Below are 19,508 nucleotides of genomic sequence, written 5' to 3'. Positions count from 1 at the left end.
AGCCGTGCTAATTCGGGAGCCGGGCGATTTCGGTCAGTGCTAACATCGAGCCTCCGATATTTGCGAGATATCGATGGCGCCGACTGCAGTGGTAGGCGCAGGAGTGCCATCAATAACAGTAGCCATTACCATGGACAACTGTGAACTTCACCTGACCTATTATTCCATTTGAGTTTAGTTGTTTCTGTGTACGTTTGCTATTCGAGCAATTTCATTTTTATGATCTATGCGTATGCAATATGCATACACTTCGCGAACGGTATTGCGGGCTGATGAGAGAGCAGAACAAGGGTGGATAGGAATTTCGGGGCAGCATTTCCCGGACCAATATAATAAAAATCAACAGCCACTTAAAGGGACTATCCCACCTTTAACATGGGGTTTGAGTTGAGATAGCCAAGTTTGCGGCGAGGTTCAGAAACCACTATCTATCTAGGTTGCAACCCCCGCGGCCTCTTGGTGTTGAAGAAATTCGTTCCCTTCATTTGAAAATGGGCCTTGTACAAGGCCCTATCTTTAACATGGAGCGACCGTTAGTGTGACGTCACCTCGTTTAGTCATTCTGATTTAAATGGGTTTGTTCGTTGAAAAATCGCTTAAAACTTGGTCTGAACTTTGTTGTGGTGCCTACAGAGTAAAAAGAATCAGCTTTATGACAGTAATGTGACCTGGGGAAGGAGGTAATTTTGGGCTGTGACGTCACATATTTGAAAGTTTGTGTTTGGAATATGGGAAGCCTAAGATGTTTAATGAAAAATAAATGCCAGAACCGTGTTACTGGTCATCCAATCTATAAAGTCGGGCACAATTTAACTGGTTTTAACAACATTTTAGAAGGTGGGATAGTCCCTTTAATAACAATAGCTGGCTTCGGCCTTCTGCAAAACAAAGAATTGGAAGCGGAAGTCAAGCGATCCATCGTCGTTTCAAGCTCGTTCTGTTCACGTCTCATTAAACAAATTATTGCGGTGTCCATGCTTCCAGACGTATAAGACGTATAGGGACATCTGCAGCTGGACGATGATATATCCAGTCCGATCCCTCTCAATTTGAAAGAGATATCTCTAGCGAGCTGAACCGATGCTCTGTATGATGATAAAAGCCTGTTTTCGGCTGCAATAATGATGATCTGCGTTGCTGATCGGCTCGCAGATCTGTCCAGATTTGCTCTCTAAAGTTCAGTGTTTTCTAACGTCGGAGGCTGCTGTTTCTTTGCTAGCACTGAAATCTGTCAGGCAGTCTGAGCTGTACCGATGTAATGCACGTATGTTTACGTGCGCCATGTTCCGATGCATGGGCATTTTATGATAAAATGATCTAGGAATGTTTATAAAACATGCATGTTTATGGGAAAGATACATTACCTTACCGACATTAAGCAGGACCCAAGTTGATCAAATTGGTGAATGGCTCTTCAAAGCGTTTGTACATAATTGCAAGTAAACTTTTGGTTGCTTCGGATGCGTAATGCGATAAACCTATCTTGGAAAGATATTTTCTGAATATCCATTTGCATAGCTTGCAGTAACATTCAGACCAGCCAGAATCACGCACTCGTAAATAATCGAAAAATACGAACAGTGCATGCCACCCGTAGCGATGTCGTACATGTTTAATTTACGAATACCCATGCTACATGAATAAACAGACAACTGAGCATGGTATTAGTATCATGTCTTCTTCATGTTAACCACAAGGGTGACCCGATCAAAAATGCAATGATACTTGTTATGGGACGCATTTCCCCGTTACATCGCATGTCAATGTAGAATATCGCATGTCACTATAGAATGATTATCGCTAAAGCACTAACCTTATTCACGGATATTGACAATTGGATATTCAGTCTATACCCATAACGCCATCTGATACGTAACATTCGTGGTAGAGGGCGCCCATAATGGTAACATTAGCCGCCCTATCGTGGGACCTTTCCACTGATTCCGGTCCACCAGCCTCCCGTCCTGCTCTCTGTATCAGAAACACAATTAGCCTCGTCGGAGAGGCGTCCGTGGTAAATGAAATAGGAGCGGCGCGGCCGGCATGCGCGGTACCCATTAGGCCCAGCCCGCTTGTTAGTTTGGTTCCATGTATCTCCATCTAGAGCGAGTGCCACAGAAAAGTGCTAAATGAAAATGAGATTGTCTGGGAATTATTACGAAAATAATATTTCAGGTATTTGAACGTTGAGCTGAGCATTGTTAATAAGATTATTAGAAGGATGAATAACCTGTTGCTCATTTCTATCAGAAATAGAAAAAATAAACCAATATATATTCGGGCGTGGCCCTTCTTCAGTGGTACCACTGAAGAAGGGCCACGCCCGAATATATATTGGTTTATTTTTTCTATTTCTGATAGAAATGAGCAACAGGTTATTCATCCTTCTAATGAAAATAATATTGTGAACGAATGGTAGTGTGGCGCCGCGAAGGGTATTGCAGCTATTTCGGCAGCGCTAACCGTGCAGTGTTCCATGTGGAAGGTTTGCAGGCATTTTCATTTTGTCTTCCGAATAACGACTGCCGTGTGAAATGAATTGTTAAGCGGTTTCACCCCGATGAACTTCATAGGACGTCTGATGTACTCAATTACCCGACAGCGAGCCCTGAATAATTCAACCCCCTCCATCCAGGTTCTTAATCTCTTCCTTGCTGAATCTCGCGTTTGTCTAATTATCCGGGCATTTCCACGGAAAGCTCTCGGTTGATTCCCCATTTAACTCACTGCAACTGAGCACCGGTAGCTCGCCGCTTTCGCCTCTGTCGCTGACGTGGCAACTGTGGCGCAGATGTGCCGTTTGTGTCGAGAGCTCTCTGCCAGCTAAATTGCCACTCGTGCCACGAACGCTGGGACTGCAGCGGTCGAGCCGACTCGACTGTATAACGGTCCTGGTCGGGGTGTGGGCCTGCAGACACTCCCTTCGTCAGGCCTAACTGCTGTGACGTGTGATTAGCTAACTGTTTCAAGCCCGGACTGTTGGTACGGTTAATGCATCTCTGTTCGAGCAAGAGCAGAGGACAGATGCAATTGCAGTCCCTGGACTGTCAGTTGGAAACGGGCAATACAATACCTAATATCTGAAGATCTGTCACATGACAGACGGAAAGGGATCGAATCACCGAGTTGGTTCTGCTTACTTTAAACCGAATGCTCAACTTTCTTCGTATAACGCAAATTCATGAAAGCTGCAGTATATGTTATAGCCATTGAGCTGTTCAGTCTTTTAGATGGACTGGCGACTCATGTAGCTGACCTCAGCACTTGAGCTGTTCAGTCTTTTAGATGGACTGGCGACTAATGTAGCTGACCTCAGCACTAAGGCTGGGCCGAGCTGTCGCGCACTGCGGTCACAGCAGCTTCCTCGTCCCCCGTGGTGGCTTTAACGGGGACAGACCGTAAAAACTCGGCCTGCTTGCCGGGCTGACTCCTCGCGACACCCATCTGACACTGATGGTGACACTGGTCGCCGTGTCACGACAGGCACACAGTCGCACCCACTGACGGCTCGGCGGGGGGCTGTCCGTCGGGCTGCCGCTGCGGTCGGGGACGACAGAGGGGACGGGTGTCTGAATTATGGCCCGCCCGCGCCATGGAGGTGTACCGCGGCGGTGTGCACGGCGGCGGCGGCCTGCTGTTTACACGGGGCCGGTTAATTAATTGACTCGGCCGGTGCTGCGCCGAAGGACGCCGTCCAGCGCCGCCGACCGCCTTGACCAGTGCCGACCAACACAAAAAACTGCCGCCCAACCGCGGCGCGTGTGGGGTTTGTTGTGACGTCGTGCCGCGAACAAATGCACGCGTAATTAAAATGGCCCGGTGCTAAAATGGCGCGCTCATTTCGGAGCACGTCCCCCGGCTGTTTGCTATTTCGTGCGATTGTTTGGACCCACTGTGATTGATATAGCAATTACGGCCGCCGCCGCCGCCTGAAAGGGTGGCATAGTGTGGCGGCGAGGCGCCATTCGTCAAAACGCCTTCGGCTGTTTGTGTACGGTCCATGATGACACGCGTGTTCAGCGCTGTTGTGAACTGACATGGAACAAGCTCTGTGTATTTTGCCGGTCGGCCCAGTGCCGACGATCACGTACTCCGAGTGCCGTTACAACTTGCAACAGCAATGGCATTCAGAGCGCTCTGAGTTTCCTCACTTTGTGTGTGGTGTATACGGAAGCAGTTGTAGCCAGTGTCTTGCATTTTGTTACATTAATATTTTTGTCGAGTAACTGCTATTTTAATATTAATATAAGTCATGACGATGAAAGTAATTCATACTTGCGTCTGAACCTTTTTAGGTGTTAAATTTGCTGTTAACTGTCGTTAACCGCCTATGTTATTCGTCCACAGCCGTCCCAGTCCTTATTCATCCACAGCTCTTGCAAACCCAACTCACAGATGACCCTCTCTGACTTCTTTTCTCTTTTGTCGCCAGCCGCCTCCGAGCCCAGCTGCCCGGGTGTGCACTGCGACCCGGGGGTGAGCTCCTGCCCGTCCGACTCTGTGCTGAAGACGGTATCCTCGGAGCAGGCCGAGTGCTGTCCGCCGGCCGGCATCTGCCTCTGCGACCTGGAGTCGTGCCCCCGGCCTCCGACCTGCCCCGAGGGCCACGAGCTCTCGCAGCTCACCAAGGGTCGCCACAAGCCCGGCTTCTGCTGCAACACCTGGGAATGCAAGGCCACAGGTGCGCAACGCCGCGAGACTGACACGTACCGACGGCACTGAACCCTCCCCGCAGGACACACCACACGCGGATTGAACGATCGCTTTGTTTATCGGAAACGGCAGACGGGAGATCACGAGATGGACATGCTGAATCGTTTTTGCTCTTAGTAATTTGTGATGGGCTGCGGTTGCATGCGAACGTTAGCTAGATAAATCGGCATTTGATCAATCGCATTCGTTGTTTTGTTAGAACACCGCTCATAAAGATTATTGAGCTTGCCTTTCTTTTTAGGCATAGTGGCATCTGCGCTTTATGTTAGCATAGTAGCGTTAGGTAACTCTTCTCTGACGAACGAATAACCGCTGTGCTATAACCCATTCCGTCCATTATGCTATAAACTGGTCCGGTTTTATCAAATAAAACCGTCTCAGACAAAGCTTGCCACGTCTGTAAAATCGCGACTCAACGGAGCGACAGCTTCTAGCAAATATTTAACGCTCAGTTGACGCTTCAAGGCAGCCGTTCACCGCCAGTGCCTTAGACCAGCTTTAGGTTCAATCACCATCAACGGGACATCTGCTCCGCATGGCTTTTGGAGACATTCATGACGCACGTGCAACGACTGAAAATTCAGTCTCCCAACTCCACGTGACGTCATATCACTCTGACGTCATACCATAGTGACCGCACATTCCCACTGGTATGACCGATATGATCGAGGCGGGGCAGAGCCTCGTAAATTTATCCCGGCAGTCTGTAGATGGTAGTTGTCGATCGACTGACCAGAGACTTTGACAGGGATCTTACGCAGGAATCTCTTTCCCACCCTGATTTTGTGATACTGCTAATGGCCCAGGAATAGAATAAAACATGACTACTGTGCGTGGGAATGGGCGGTGCCGGTCACGCACGCTTTCTTTTACCGCTGGAATTTCCGATACGGCTTTTAGACTGCGTAGTAGGTATTGTTTGATGAATTATTATAAAAGGTCGGGCACAGTGTAGTCGTCGGCTGTCATGTTAAACTTTTTTTAATGAATCGGCGTAAAGCTGTTATAAATAAACACAACACAAACGTGACCTCAATTAGGTCTTCAAACTTCAAAGTGACGTAAGAATAATATAAGCTTTTCACAAACAACGAGATCGTTTCATCCATTTTTGGAGCATGGGCCAGCTGCATTCTTTAATTGATTTAACACATTGCAAAATATTTAGTCGTCCGAAATATTAATCAAGAATGAGTAGGTGTATGCTTTATGACACGGTTAATCCGTATCACATATTTCTCTCATCCAACTAAAACCCGAAATGTTAATATTTGGCTTGCGTGCCTTAGCAGGACACTCGACACCACTCGTTTGAACAGTGAATCGTTAGAACTCGTATCTGTACTCGTATGAACACTCGTTTGAACGATGAATGCTAACTATCCTATCCCGCGTCTGACCGTCTCCCCGTTCCAGTTTCTCAGGCGAACCTGAGCTGCACCCACGAGGGCCGTGAGTACGGTGCCGGCGAGCGGTGGCAATCGAACCTCTGCACGAGCTGCCAGTGCAAGAACGGCCTGACGTTCTGTCAGTCGGCCGAGTGTCCGCCGGTGGCGCACTGCGCCAAAACTACCCACGATCCGGACCAGTGCTGTCCACGCTGTGTCGGTGAGTTCGGGCAGGCGTGGAGGTAGAGGAACATGGGTCTGAGGGAGTGAGTAAGGGAAAGAAGGGAAAGAGGGGGTAGAGATGAGATGGGAATGCAGGGAGTGAGGGACGGAAAGTTGAGTAGAGGGCACGGGGACGGTGGGATGCAAAGAATAGGCGTTGAACCATCAGTAAAAAGTTACGATTTCCATGAGCTCTTCCAGGAATTTAAGTTATCGGTGATAATTAGGCATACTTTTCGACGAGTCAGTGTATGCTGCCGGTTTGATTTTTTTTTGCTGTCGACGTTTCTACATATTCTCAAAGAAGGGATATTTGCTGATCATAATCCCTGTAACAAAAACAAACCTATGGAAACCCCGTAAAATGCAGATTGCCGAGTCGATGTCTATATGATGTCAATCGTCTGCTTCCGTACCATCAATTTGATGGAACGAAATGACATTGTTTTTCCGGGAAAGTTTCTGTGCGATGTGTTTCCTACGCAGACACAGACGTCAAAACAAGACAGAACATGTGTTTGTGCCGCGTTCGAAGTCCGTCGGTAGCTGTGGCTTTAGACGCTGAGCTGATGAGTAAAAAGCCTTTCAGTGTTCAGTGGTTGGTGCTTTGGTGAAACTGTCCAATCCATCTACCAGGAAACATTCCCACTGACCAGTGAGGAACAGACACATCGGAACAAGGTTTTACAGATGGATGTCGCCTTTTCAAAATATTTTGCATAAAGACGAATCTCTAAGAAAAATTGCGGCTGTACGTAAAGCGAAATCAAAATTGAGAATGCTAGAAAAAAGATAAGCGTATATTATATTTTTAATTGATTTGTTCTTTGAAGACATTTACGTACGTTTGTAGTGACACTAACTTATTTTTCGAAATATTAAATGGAAATAGCTTTTGAACTTTCGTACGCTAAATGCGCCTCTATTGGTCAATGCAACGTGGACCGTGCCGTGACGAGCCCGACTGACAGACATCAACCCCCCCCCTCCCCCCTAACCCCCTACCTCGGCGGCTGGCCTGGCCTCTGGTGCCCAGCAGTGACTAAGTGTCAACAGATGCGGGCGTTAGTCACGGGTGACCGGGTGCGCCGCCATGAACGCGATCACCAAACAGCTGTGTCGGGAAGGCGTCACAACCAACATTCGCGTGCAGGCCTTTGACCCGACCACTGTCATTCAATCGGTTTGACCTCGGGTTGACCTGACGAGCTAACAACCGGCATTACCTTGATCGTCAAGGTCAAGGTTCGACCTCCAGGGCGGCATGAATAAGTAACACATTGTTTTGCTTTGATTAGGCTACCGACCTTCCGTATGACCAGTCCAACATAAGACCGTTACTTACCTGATTCATCCTCAGGACTTTCTGCGTGTAGCATGTAGCCACCCCTCGCTTCGTCAGTTTCAAGTTTTTTTTCTCCCGTGGATGAGACGCTCGCCTTTTTTTAGCATGCTATCAATCAATGCTGTTGTATCACTCTGCCAATACCATGATTACACCCATCTCCTTGATGAGACATTGTGATCACATCTACGATATACCGGCGTAAAAAAGGCTCCGCGCTGCATTGCGCTGCCCACAGACCTCCAGTGTTTCCCATCTCATCTGGATCGTTGCCGCAAATCCGCCTCACAAGTCGTACCCAACTCAGGGCCATACAATATTACAATAGTCTGTCGGATCGCGTTCTCTCGGACAAATTCCCTCAGAGCGGCCGTCCGACACCCCATTCGTCGCCACCGCGGAGCTGCTGACCTCTGTTGACCCCGGCGACCCGGGCGGTCCGTGTGAGGTGCAGATGACCGGGCGGGCAATCGCGCAAAGTGGCGCGCTGGACGGCGGTGGCCAAAGTGGCGCTCTGGCTGCGCCGGGCTTGCCGCCGATTGCTGGCCGAATGCCTTGTGCCGTACCGGTGAACGAGGGCGCTCATCGCGGACGGGAGCCATGAGTGAGATTGGCTGTGTCAGGGACAGGATGTCTGGCCTGGGAGGGGTGACGGAATCCCGGAGACGTGCTGGTCTCGTTTTATGAAGAGAGGGTTGTCATATGGACATTGTTTGCGACTTTTTCTTCGTGACCGTCTCGAATGAAACGCTCTTTTATTCGGCGTCATTTTTAATAACGACAAACCATATCCTGGCAGCAATATTCCCTGACCCTCCCATGGCCCTTTATGACCTCCTCTCATCCAGCCTCTCACGTGCCACCTAATTCCGCTTTTGCGACGTTCACTCCTCCGTTCGCCCTTATTTGACCTTCTTCCTTCCCATCGACCTCCTTCCTCTCATCCCACTCGCCAGTCATGCACAGTAGCGTGACTGGGATGGTACACCACCTCCAAATGCCCCACATGGCAGGCGTGTGGGGCCGCGGTCCAAAGACGGCAATACGTCCTGTCCCATCCTGCACCGCCCCTGTTTGTTATTCCGTATCAACTCCGCAACATTGGTGCAGCTGCTGTTCCAACATCTTGGAACGCGGCGGGATTTCTGTCCGGGAATCTCGACTGCAGATTGACAAGGTCGCTCAGCGTGGTTGCGACATTAGTAAATCATCGACTAGATAGATGTCTTTAGAGGGAAGTTAATTGCAATGTGATCAATAAGGCACCGGTACCTCGGAATTTCATTTGATCCTGTTGTTTCATTTGCGAAACAACGTGAGGAAGTTCATTTGCCGGACATGATCATGTGTGCATCAAACATGTTCCGTCGCGGCGAATTTTTGTTTTATCTCCGGTTAAAAAAGGCTTATTTCATTCAAGCGTTGCCATGTGCAAACGGCAAAGCCGCAACCGGCAAAGCGTGCATTTGAAGGCGAGGATGTCACCGATTCGTCTGTTCTTGCAGCTTTCTGGTACCTATATCCTAATTAGTAATTATCCCAATAAAGGCAACCTCATTTGTCGACGCTTACCTATCGCCGTTCCACACAGTAAGTCTTCCGTCAGACCTAGTATGTGACTTCCTGTGACCCCAGACAAGACGGACGTGACCTGGATGACCTGTTGTGCGATCAGACTGACCCATCACGTACCGATCCGGGGATCCCCAGAAGACAGGCCTGGGGTGTAACTGACCCATCACGTACCCTCCCGTTATCATCAGCTGAACGTGTCTGATCGCCTGTCATGTGACCCGTCTGACCCCCTCCCATAGACAGACAGGCGTGACCAGTCATATGACCCGACTGACCTCTTCCCCCCCCCCCCCACAGACGGGCGTGATCTGTCATATGACCCGGCTGACCCCCCTTCCCTCCCCCCACAGACGGCTGCCTCTCCCCCTCCGGTGAGCACCACAACGTGAGCGAACAATGGCTCGAGGACGACTGTACCACGTGCTCGTGCGAGGCGGCCGGTCAGCCGCGCTGTGTCTCCGAAATGTGCCACATCAGCTGCCGTAACCCGCGCCGAGTGCCCGGACGCTGCTGTGCCGTCTGCGATGGTAAGAATGAGACCTGGGGCTGCTGCACTGCTGAGAGTAGCCTTTGAACGGTGGTAGGACGTAATAAATTCGTTAATCGTTGTGAGAGATTTTTTACGTTGCTTTGGGTAACAACCTACATCTAGATTTGAACCAAGGTTACAAGCGTCTCACATGATGCTAGGATTAAAATCTCCATGTGAACGATGCCATACGTCGTAAACATGACTGTGATGTGGAGGGTAAAAGTGGATGTGATACTTATCGAGGCCCTTGGCTTCTTCTAATTGGATAAAATATGGAAAGAGATTGGATTATTTTGTAACTTGAAATTTTATCTTGTGACATCCACTCTCCTTTCTCTCCGCATTAGTTCGATCCATCTCAAGTTAAATCTCCCGTGCCAAATCTCATGATAGGCCCGGCTGCCCGCCTGTCTCTATCACCGGCTGGCAACCTACAGCTCTGTCTGCCTGCCACCGCTGTGGTATCGCCCCACCCGGCGCGCCCGGCTGGCTGAGAGCCGCCAGATAATGACCTCAGTGACCCCAGGGATCGGCACGCCGACCGATACACCCCCGGGACTCGGGCCGTCCGTCGGGGCCCACTGGGACGAGCTCTGAGACCGGTCACGGGTCACGGGTGTGGTGTCGGGTGTCGATGACCTGAGCTGGGCTGATGATGTGTGCTAGGAAAGGTAGGGCTCAGAGCTGCTGGGTTCCACGTGCATTTCTGTCGCATTTGATTTATGTAAGATATAAATTATTACGCACAGAATAGCTGATTGATCCATCGTGAGCGAATGTCTAAATTAGTCGCAATAATTTGTCCAGTGTTTTCGAGCGTTTTCAATGCCCTCTTTGCTAATACCAGGCTCGTTGCTCCGCACCCGCACAACGCTGGACAGTCATCGCAAGCCATCTGTTTTCATTAGGGCTGTCATAGCGAAGCACTGATCCCGAGCTACCCGTGCTGCCATCTGTTGGCTGCGTGACGAACTACCCTTGCTGGCTACGCTCGTCCACTCTGGTGTACCCCATGAACTCGTCAAAGGTTTACCAGGTGTTCTGATCTGGCCTGGGAGAACCAGTTCCGGCATTCTTTTACCAGCACCTGGACTCATTTTTATTCATGTGTCGATAAGGTTTGATTAGATAGCACTGGCTGAAATTCAACTAATTGAAATACAAAATGGTTTTTACATTTTTCATTTAAACGTTGATTGACATTCCATGGAAGTAATTCGTTGTCACTGGGATTGGATACGCATTTCCCAAAACCGGTATCAATTATGCATTTACGTTATCAAATGCCGTCCCTTATTTTAGGAAAGTACGGCACTTTATAGGCAAGATTGGCGCCTGGTCCCTGCTAGACTAGAGGGAGGGGGGGGGGGGCATTGGCTGAGAACAAATACCACATCAGTCTCTCCCATCCGGCATGTTTTTCTCATGCGCTATTGCAGAGACCCCCCGCAACCAAATGTCATTCCCAGGCTTTGTTGATCTGGGAGGCGTGGTATGTTTTTGTTTATCTCGTGTTATGTGCGCCCTGTGGTATTCGAACGGTCCCACACATATGGTGATGAGACGATTCGGTTACCTTCTCGCTGCATGCTTAATTTTGCGGCTGCTCGCTCTCAGACCTCAGGTCAGGCTTTGGTTTCTCTCTCCCATCCTATACTGACCTTCCCATCCTGATGTATGCATAGTTCTCAGCTCCACTGCCATCGCTGCCGCCTGCTCCCAGCTGCCAGCTCTCAGGCTTGCAGCTCGAGTTGCCAGTCGTGCTGCCAGTTCGGTTGCAAGCTCTGTTGCCAGTCAGAAGTCGAGCTCAAGTGCTCTCGGCGCCTGACCGTGCCCGTCTGTTACGTTCCCAGAGCTGGGACCAGCTGGATGAGTTCTCGGCATCAATTCATTATTACATCAGCCTAGTCGCTCATCACATGATGTCACATCATCAGCTCCTATTGCTGCTAATAGCTTTTTAACGAGCTCGCAGAATCCCAAAACTGCATTTGATTGTTGACTCACGTGACGTCACCATCCGTAGAATGCTGGCCACCCTGGCCACCGCACCCACCATGAGCCCCTCCTCTTATCACCTCACTAATCGCCTGTGATGACGTCATTTCCGGCAGAGTGTGACGTCATGTGTCAGCACGGCTACCGGACGTCTCGCGACGGCACGCCCCTCTGCGAGTGTCTCACGGCTGACGAGGTGGAACATAGTGTCCAGGGGTGCCGCAGTATGGCCACCTGTAAGAAGGCCTGCCCACACGGCTTCAAAGTTGATGAGGACGGTTGTGAGAGGTGAGATCGACACTCGACAGGGGGATTATCTAGAGGGGGAGTAATGTTGTTTTAATCTTAAGAATTCTGGCCTTACATATGAGTCTTTTTCAATAGTAAATCAGTAACCAGTTTTTTTATATACGTCTTAGTGACGGCTGAGCTTACCACATATTTAGGTGACACACTGCTTTCGAAACTAATCGTCACGTATGCAATATACGTCATTCTCCACTTGGATTCCTCATTCTTCGGTCACACAGCTATCAGAGATTTCAAAACCACCGATATGCCAGTCAGTAGTCGGACAGCTGTGTTCCAGCGAGTGGATCGTTCCCAGGACCATTTGGAGCTGCTACTAACTAGTTATTCTCTGTATTCATCCTATCTCGGTTGTCACTCACTGATTGGCTCTCATTCGCCTGTCTATCACACTATGCAATATATCTCCTCTACTAATTAGACAAACATTCATTCTTTGACATGACCGTCTGACGCATTGCCATATTCAAAGTCAGAGCCTCGGACCGGAACACTAATTTACGGGTCGTTTGTGAATGGACTTTTCCGTTCGTACGCCCTGACCCGAGCCCTTCTTCCGGCAGGTGCAAGTGCAAAAAGTGCCGTAAGCTGAAGGACTGCAACAAGACGTGTCCGTTCGGGTTTGAGACCAACGACCGGGCGTGCCCGATCTGCAAGTGCCGCTCGGAGCCGACTGTTGACGAGGACGTGACCTCTGACCCCGGGTCGGCCGGTGACCTGCACTGCGTGACCCAGGGTGAGTGCGCCTTCCCCCCCCCGTTCCCAGTCTGCGGAGCCCCGTGTCCTCAATAGCCTAGCGTCACAGTGAATAGCTGGAGCAACATGGTATTGAGGTTTCATTGTTAGGTAGATTGGGACTAATATTTGTAAAGGAAATGCGGACTGGAGTTCTGAACTTGTCCCAGTCTATGGTACATTTGATTTGCTGCTTTAGTCAGTTAAATATATGACTTTGACCATAGAGACTGGAGCTCAATATCATTTGAGATTGGAACCATTAGTTTATTCACCGTATGAAACAAGCCAAATACAAACACATCTAGTTACTTACAGTCTGGCGAGTTGTGATATGCACATTTCTTGCTGCTTGCTATCCATATAAGCATAGTAGGTGATGGAAAGAGTATATCAATATACCTAAGCTTCACTTGCCCTATCCCTTGTGTTGACCTGATCTCCCCTCTCCCCTCTCTCTCCTCTCCCTCAGACGGCCGCGAGTACGAGGAGGGTGAGCAGTGGCACGACGGCTGCCGTCAGTGCTACTGCCACGGCGGGGTGGAGATGTGCGCAGTTATCTCGTGTCCCGTGCCGCGCTGTGAGAGACCAGAGATCGCCGAGGGACAGTGCTGCCCCACGTGCCCAGGTAGGTGCCGTGTGCCGTGTGCGAAACATGTACCGGTACGTAACGTATCTTCTTACGCTACGCCTTTTGTCCGAGAGCAAAAAAAGTTATAAATCAAAAATAAGGAGAATGTGACCTTTAAAGAAGTTGGTTCTCACGATAAGGTGACTTTTGACATCCGCCCGGTGACCTCTGAACTCTGCATGTGATCCCTGACCTCCACTCGGTGACCTCAGACCTGCACTCTGTGACCCCTGACCTCCGTTCGGCGTTCGCTGACCTCTGACGACCTCCTCCTGCCCGTTTCAGACGGCGTGGAGCACCCGGCCCTGCTGAACGTCACCGTCTGCCAGTCAGTGGACGGCCGCACGTACGTGGAGGGCCAGACGTGGCAGCTCGACTCGTGCACACGCTGTCTGTGCCACGTGGGCCGCGTGCTGTGCAGCGCTCCGTCCTGCCCGCCGGCCCCGTGCGCCGAGCCCGTCCGGACGCCTGGCGGCTGCTGCGGAACCTGCAGTGTCGAGACCGACCACCAGGTGGCAGGCGCGTCGTGTCTGGACGCGGCCGGCGCCGAGCGTAGTGCTGGGGAGAGCTGGCGGCAGGGCTCGTGTGTGAGCTGTGTCTGCAGGGACGGAGAGGTGGCCTGCTTCCACGAGAAGTGTCCGCCCCTGGACTGTGTCCGGCCCGTGCTGAAAAAGGACCACTGCTGCCCGGTCTGCCTCGGTAAGAACAGGGGACATTCAACGCGTATTTTCAGCACTTTATGCTTCAAACAAGGAATTTCAAGTATAAAGAATCCCAAAAATATCGCTGAATACATTCCTACATACTGAGTATTGCTGCTGATGAAATGATAATTTCTTGTTAGGAATCAAGGCCAACCAATTCAGAACGTAAGGTTGACTTCTGTGCATTCGTCCACCACAGACATTTTCAGTACACGAAACCTAGGGGAAAATCAGGATCCTGGTAAAATCCACCACCGAACCTTGAAGCTTATCCAACGCTTACGCTCAATTCCTCTAATTCACCCCCAACACCCCCTGCCCGTCCCACAGAACCTCCTCCATCGTCTCACTGCATCTACAAGAACCGCACCATCTCTGACGGCGACGCCTGGGACGTGGATCCGTGCACCAGCTGTGTGTGCCAGCACGGACAGACCATCTGCACGCGCAAAACGTGCTCCGTTCAGTGCGACGATCCGGTGGAGGAGGCCGGGCAGTGCTGCCCCGTCTGTAAAGGTGGGAATGGGCGGGTAACGGTCGCTGGTCCTGGGTCGTAGTTTCAACTTAAGGAATAAGAATGTCAGGGTGTCCATGGTCCGAAGTTTTGAGAACATGGATGACGTTGTGCTTTGTAGTTGCGTGATCGAATGTCAGTCGTGGCCCGAAAACTTCCAGAGCCATGACTTAGATAAACATGCTTAATTGCTTACCTCTGTAGCTGCAATGTTGCATAGTAGATAAACAGCTGTTTTCATCGACCCTCCCTCCCGTAGCAAGTAAATTTTACCTTTTCAAAACACTTGAACAAACCATGTGGTATCCCAGCATCATCACAATGTGTCAGCTCTGTCGTTTCTAACACCGTTTTGCCTTCCACCAGAGGAGAGCGGCACAAAGCGTAACTACCACCTGATGAGTGGAGTGAGCAAGGCCACGCACCGGACTGTGGTGCGGGGTCCCGAGGGCGGGTCACAGACGGCTCACCATGGAGTCGAGCGGCAGCCAGGTACGGAGAGAGAGGGAGAGGAGGGAGAGGGAGGGAGGGTCGCAAACGTCCGCCCCAGCAAGAGGTGGAGCGGCAGCCAGGTACGGAGAGAGAGAGAGGGAGGACGAGAGAGAGAGAGAGAGAGAGAGAGAGAGAGAGAGAGAGAGAGAGAGAGAGAGAGAGAGAGAGAGAGAGAGAGAGAGAGAGAGAGAGAGAGAGAGAGAGAGAGAGAGAGGACGAGAGAGAGAGGGAGAGAGAGAGGGAGGGAGAGAGGGAGGGAGGGAGTATTACAGACGCCCTACCACGGGGTCGAGCGGCTGCCAGGTATGGAGAAAGAAGGTAGTGAAGAGGGAAAAGGTCTGAGAGAGTTCCGTAGCCTCGACAGAAGCTAGAATAACCTTGACAGGGAATGCAATGTTAATTTGTTTTGTTTGGTCAGGCTCTTTCGGTCTAATTAGATCATTTCAGGGCCATGGAACGCTATTCATTAGGCGAATCTGTCAGTGATACCAATAACCACTTCTGACCTCCGACCTTTGACCTCTGACCCCTGACTGACCTCTGACCTCTGGGCTGTCTGTTACCGACAGGCGGCCAGCAGGCGACGCCCAGCTACATTGCTCTCTGGGCCGTCATCGGCCTCCTGGCCCTGCTCCTGCTGGCACTACTCGTGGTCTACTGCGCGCGGCGCCACCGCAACGGCTACTCGCCCAAAGAGATGACCGAAGAGAAGAAACCCCTCAACGACTTGCAGGTGATGAGAAGCTTTTCCAACGGGCGTGACATCCACCAGGACGTACTGGAGAAGACTGGCGTGAAGGCTGTGTAGTACGCCCCCTCCCTCCCCCTCTCCCTACCAACCGGTGGACCGGCCGGCCGGCCGAGCAAATCCGAACTGTGGTGAGACAGCGCTGTCACAAACGCTAGTGGCATTTTGCGCGAGTTTTGTGTTTTTGTGGTATTCGAACCGTGCGGCTGGCTAGGGCTTCTTACTAGGTCTCGATTTCCATGTGAGTTTATCCGTAGCGCAACGGTGTGTTGGCGTTTTATGACGTGGCAATCGCCGAAGCGCGAATGAATCGCTCTCTGAGGGCTGCAGGACGGCGGGCCGAGGCCAGGCCGGGGAGAGGACCGAGCGAGTCGAGAGTGGAGGCGCCCCGCCGCACGAGCGCCAGAGCTGGCAGCTCCCATCATTTCACCTGTATATAGCCGACGTTCCCCATCATTTCACCAGTACAACGCGAAGTGGTCGCGTTCGCCGTCGCGTCTCGTCCCGAAATCGCGTTTTCGCTTGCCTGGCGGGAAGCCAGCGAACTGTTGGTTAGCGTGATGGCCGCCAGGCGGCAGCAGTGTGCACGTGGCCGGCGCCCTGAGCTCGCGGCGCCCGGTGAATGGGAAATGATTGTTCAGTGACGCGCCGTGCTGCGACGCGCCATCGGACAATTGACTGTGATATGTGTGCGCGGTTCTCGGTATGGCGGAAACGGAAGGAAAGGTCGCTGGCGTGCCGTGGAGGAAGCGGACACGGCCCCCGCCGCCTCAGTGTGCTCTGATAGCTCTCAGACTTGCGTGGAGTCGGTAGCGAGTTTTGTATTGAGAGGAGTTGATCCGATTCGTGCTACCAGGTGTTCACCGATGGTTTTCAGAAGCGACTGTACCGCAGTGTTCGGTCGTCGCGGTTTCGTTCAGTTGCTTGTGTGTATGCAGTGCCAATGCTGCCCGCTTCCGACCAGCGAGTGTGTGCGTTCAGTTTATCTGCCGAGCAAATGTCACTACTAGTGTTAGCTGTATCGAGACACATATTACCAGCTGTCTTATGCTACCATGTATTTATGATTATAGACAATATCTTGACAATATCTCGCTGCGTTTGATATGGAAGGATTCAAATTTCAAGGTACCGTTGTTGGATGCGAGATTCTTTTCGAATGAGCCTTGGTTTTCACACGAAGCTCTCATTTACACTTCACCATACAAAATACGAAACATGAGACAGGGTGCTATATGGGGACAATTAATAGATAATCAGACGTTCTTACGCGCTTTCGATCCATGAGTGACGATTTCTATCGATACGGTATGCAATAATATGCATCCGTTCCATTTTTAGTTGTTAATGTTTCACCGTCATTATATTTCCGTTCCTTGGTCTTCATATAAATTGATCAGAAGGTGTTTCCAGAAATCGAGCTACAAGCTATGGATTCATGGATCGCCAGCGTAAACGATAATTGCGAGACGATTTATATGCAACTTATTCCCACTTCAGCCAAGACGAGAGTGCATGGTTTTGTATCACACTCTAATAACGACAGTCCAAAAGCCAATGTTCAACTAAGCCTTGGTATTTGTTGACCTTTGGAATTGCAAACAACCAATTAAAGAGAAGAGTTCACGAATGGTAGAAAGGTCCGCCGATTTTTCACGATCATTTTAGACGGCGTTCTGTCGTTTGTCACTGAACGGCCTCCTCGTTATAAAATTCCCTAGTTTATCGGTTTTACGTTCTAGTCTGACATTTGCCTGTTTGCCTACTTGTCTCATCGTACGAACTTTTTGCTGGTTCGGGAAATCCGTGATAACCGGCCTCGAATGACAATATCGTCGACATGGGCGCCGCCACCGGGGGGGACGGGGGGGACGCGTCCCCCCCACTCTCAGAATGGAAGGGGGACGTCCCCCCCAAACTCATTACGGAGCGAGCGAAGCGAGCGTAGTCTTTCGTAGGTTAACGGAAATTTCTGAGTATGCCGTGGTCACGCTTTTGCTAGGCTTATATCTCAGCAACCACTTGACCGATTTACATGCGGTAATTTGTGTAGGGTAGCACTAGATTCATTCCTTCTAACAAGCATCGGACTATTCCCGATGCATGTGAGTGACCCCATATGCACGTGCCACGTGAAAAACGAAGAGGTGTCAGTTTTGTAACAATTTCAATATCTCGGCAACTACTGGGCCGATTGCGCTGAAAGTTGGCATGTAGGTAGGTAGGTATACCCACTAGGCAATGCATATTCATGTGCCACAGTTGGGGCGCTGCTGCACGTGCGCACATGCAGGGGTCGATTCCAGATCTCGAGAACGGCTGAACCGATTGTCCTGAAATCTGATACATGGTTAGGGACCGGTTAGTAGGGTGCCGTGCAAAAGTCATTTGGGACCCATTTTGCACGTGCGCACGTGCACGGTGCCGCTTCCAGATCTCGAGAACGGCTCGGCCGATTGCGCTCAAATTTGGCACATCGTTAGCGACCGGTTAGAAGGGTGCAGTGCACAAGTTGTTGGAGGTATCCCCTCGCAATTTCGCACGTGCAAGGCCCACCCCACCCTCTCGCTCGCTCCGTTGGTCGCCCCAAAAGGCGTTTTACTGGTTGTTTATCCTACTCGAAATTTGATTAGGCCCTTCGGTCCAATGAGACCATTTCAGAGCCGCAAGTATGAAAGAATTAGTGGGAGACATTGGTCGGGGCAGCCATCCCAGTGAGCCACTTGGGATGAACCCGACCAATTGAACAGGCAGCCCAGCCCACCATGGCACTCACTGCACCCGGCAAAGGACTATAGCTCCAGTGGAGCCATTCCCGCATGGGATAGAGTTGCCCGTCCAGCCCGGAGCAGGGGGTTGCGGCGTGGAGGAGAAGGATTTGACTGTCATGAGGATGGAAGAGATGGAACGGCCGGTGCCGAATCTGAGAGGGTCCAGGAGGTTTAGATACTCAGTATATGGGGTGTGGGCCTACAGGCATTGGTCTTACCCGTGCCACCTCGGCCAACAAAATCTCCAGCTCTTATCCGACCTGTCATCGCGGAACTGCCGATTTTGGATATCGTGATCAACGTGTGTCGTATAACACGACTGGCCGAACACGGGCCTAATATATTTCGTCTAACCAGCCAAGAGCATGACTTTACACCAATCCGACCTCGAAGTCAAAATCCGAACATTTTCGAAGACTTCAACTCCGACTCTGGCCAAAACTGGCCAAAACAGTCAACTCCGACTGATTTCGGCTCCGACCCCACACTTCTGCAGTCACGCTACACTAAATTTCCAACTTCTAAGAAATTAGTTATACGGTTGACAGGACCTCAAAACTTTGAGGCGACTTTACTACTTGACTTGGTTTTCCTGACCTAAGGTTTTCTGGTATCAAGCTTGTTACACGGGCTGCAAAATTCGTATTTTGGAGCAGTTTTGCCTAATGTTTTTTTTTTTTGCCAATTTTCGCGGCGCTTCGCGCCGATTCGTGCATAAACCAAAAAGAGAGATTTGTGACTATACAACGCCCCCTCCCCCACGCGGGTATGCAATACATAGAGATCTTATATACATATGTATATGTATATAAGATGTATATAGTATATAAG

At 50.6% G+C, this 19,508-nt stretch overlaps 1 protein-coding gene across 2 annotated transcripts in view; it reads left to right on the top strand.

The window, feature by feature from the left end:
• Positions 1 to 17,048, top strand: part of LOC122380825 (cysteine-rich motor neuron 1 protein-like) — an 89,720-nt gene extending 72,672 nt beyond the window's left edge. For both annotated transcript variants that reach the window (XM_043364310.1, XM_043364311.1), the window contains 10 exons: positions 4,433 to 4,681; positions 6,130 to 6,321; positions 9,594 to 9,770; positions 11,890 to 12,061; positions 12,646 to 12,818; positions 13,290 to 13,445; positions 13,734 to 14,147; positions 14,483 to 14,668; positions 15,033 to 15,158; positions 15,728 to 17,048. In XM_043364310.1, the coding sequence (XP_043220245.1) occupies positions 4,433 to 4,681; positions 6,130 to 6,321; positions 9,594 to 9,770; positions 11,890 to 12,061; positions 12,646 to 12,818; positions 13,290 to 13,445; positions 13,734 to 14,147; positions 14,483 to 14,668; positions 15,033 to 15,158; positions 15,728 to 15,966 (2,084 nt within the window). In that variant the 3' untranslated portion in view covers positions 15,967 to 17,048. The remainder of the gene's footprint in view (positions 1 to 4,432; positions 4,682 to 6,129; positions 6,322 to 9,593; positions 9,771 to 11,889; positions 12,062 to 12,645; positions 12,819 to 13,289; positions 13,446 to 13,733; positions 14,148 to 14,482; positions 14,669 to 15,032; positions 15,159 to 15,727) is intronic.
• The last annotated feature ends 2,460 nt before the right edge of the window (positions 17,049 to 19,508 follow it).

This window comes from Amphibalanus amphitrite, unplaced genomic scaffold, assembly GCF_019059575.1.
Source record: "Amphibalanus amphitrite isolate SeventyFive unplaced genomic scaffold, NRLGWU_Aamphi_draft 000107F_arrow, whole genome shotgun sequence".
In the NCBI taxonomy this organism is placed as follows: Eukaryota; Metazoa; Arthropoda; class Thecostraca; order Balanomorpha; family Balanidae; genus Amphibalanus; species Amphibalanus amphitrite.
Note: the sequence above shows the minus strand (reverse complement) of the source record. Positions and strands in the feature narration are given on the sequence as shown.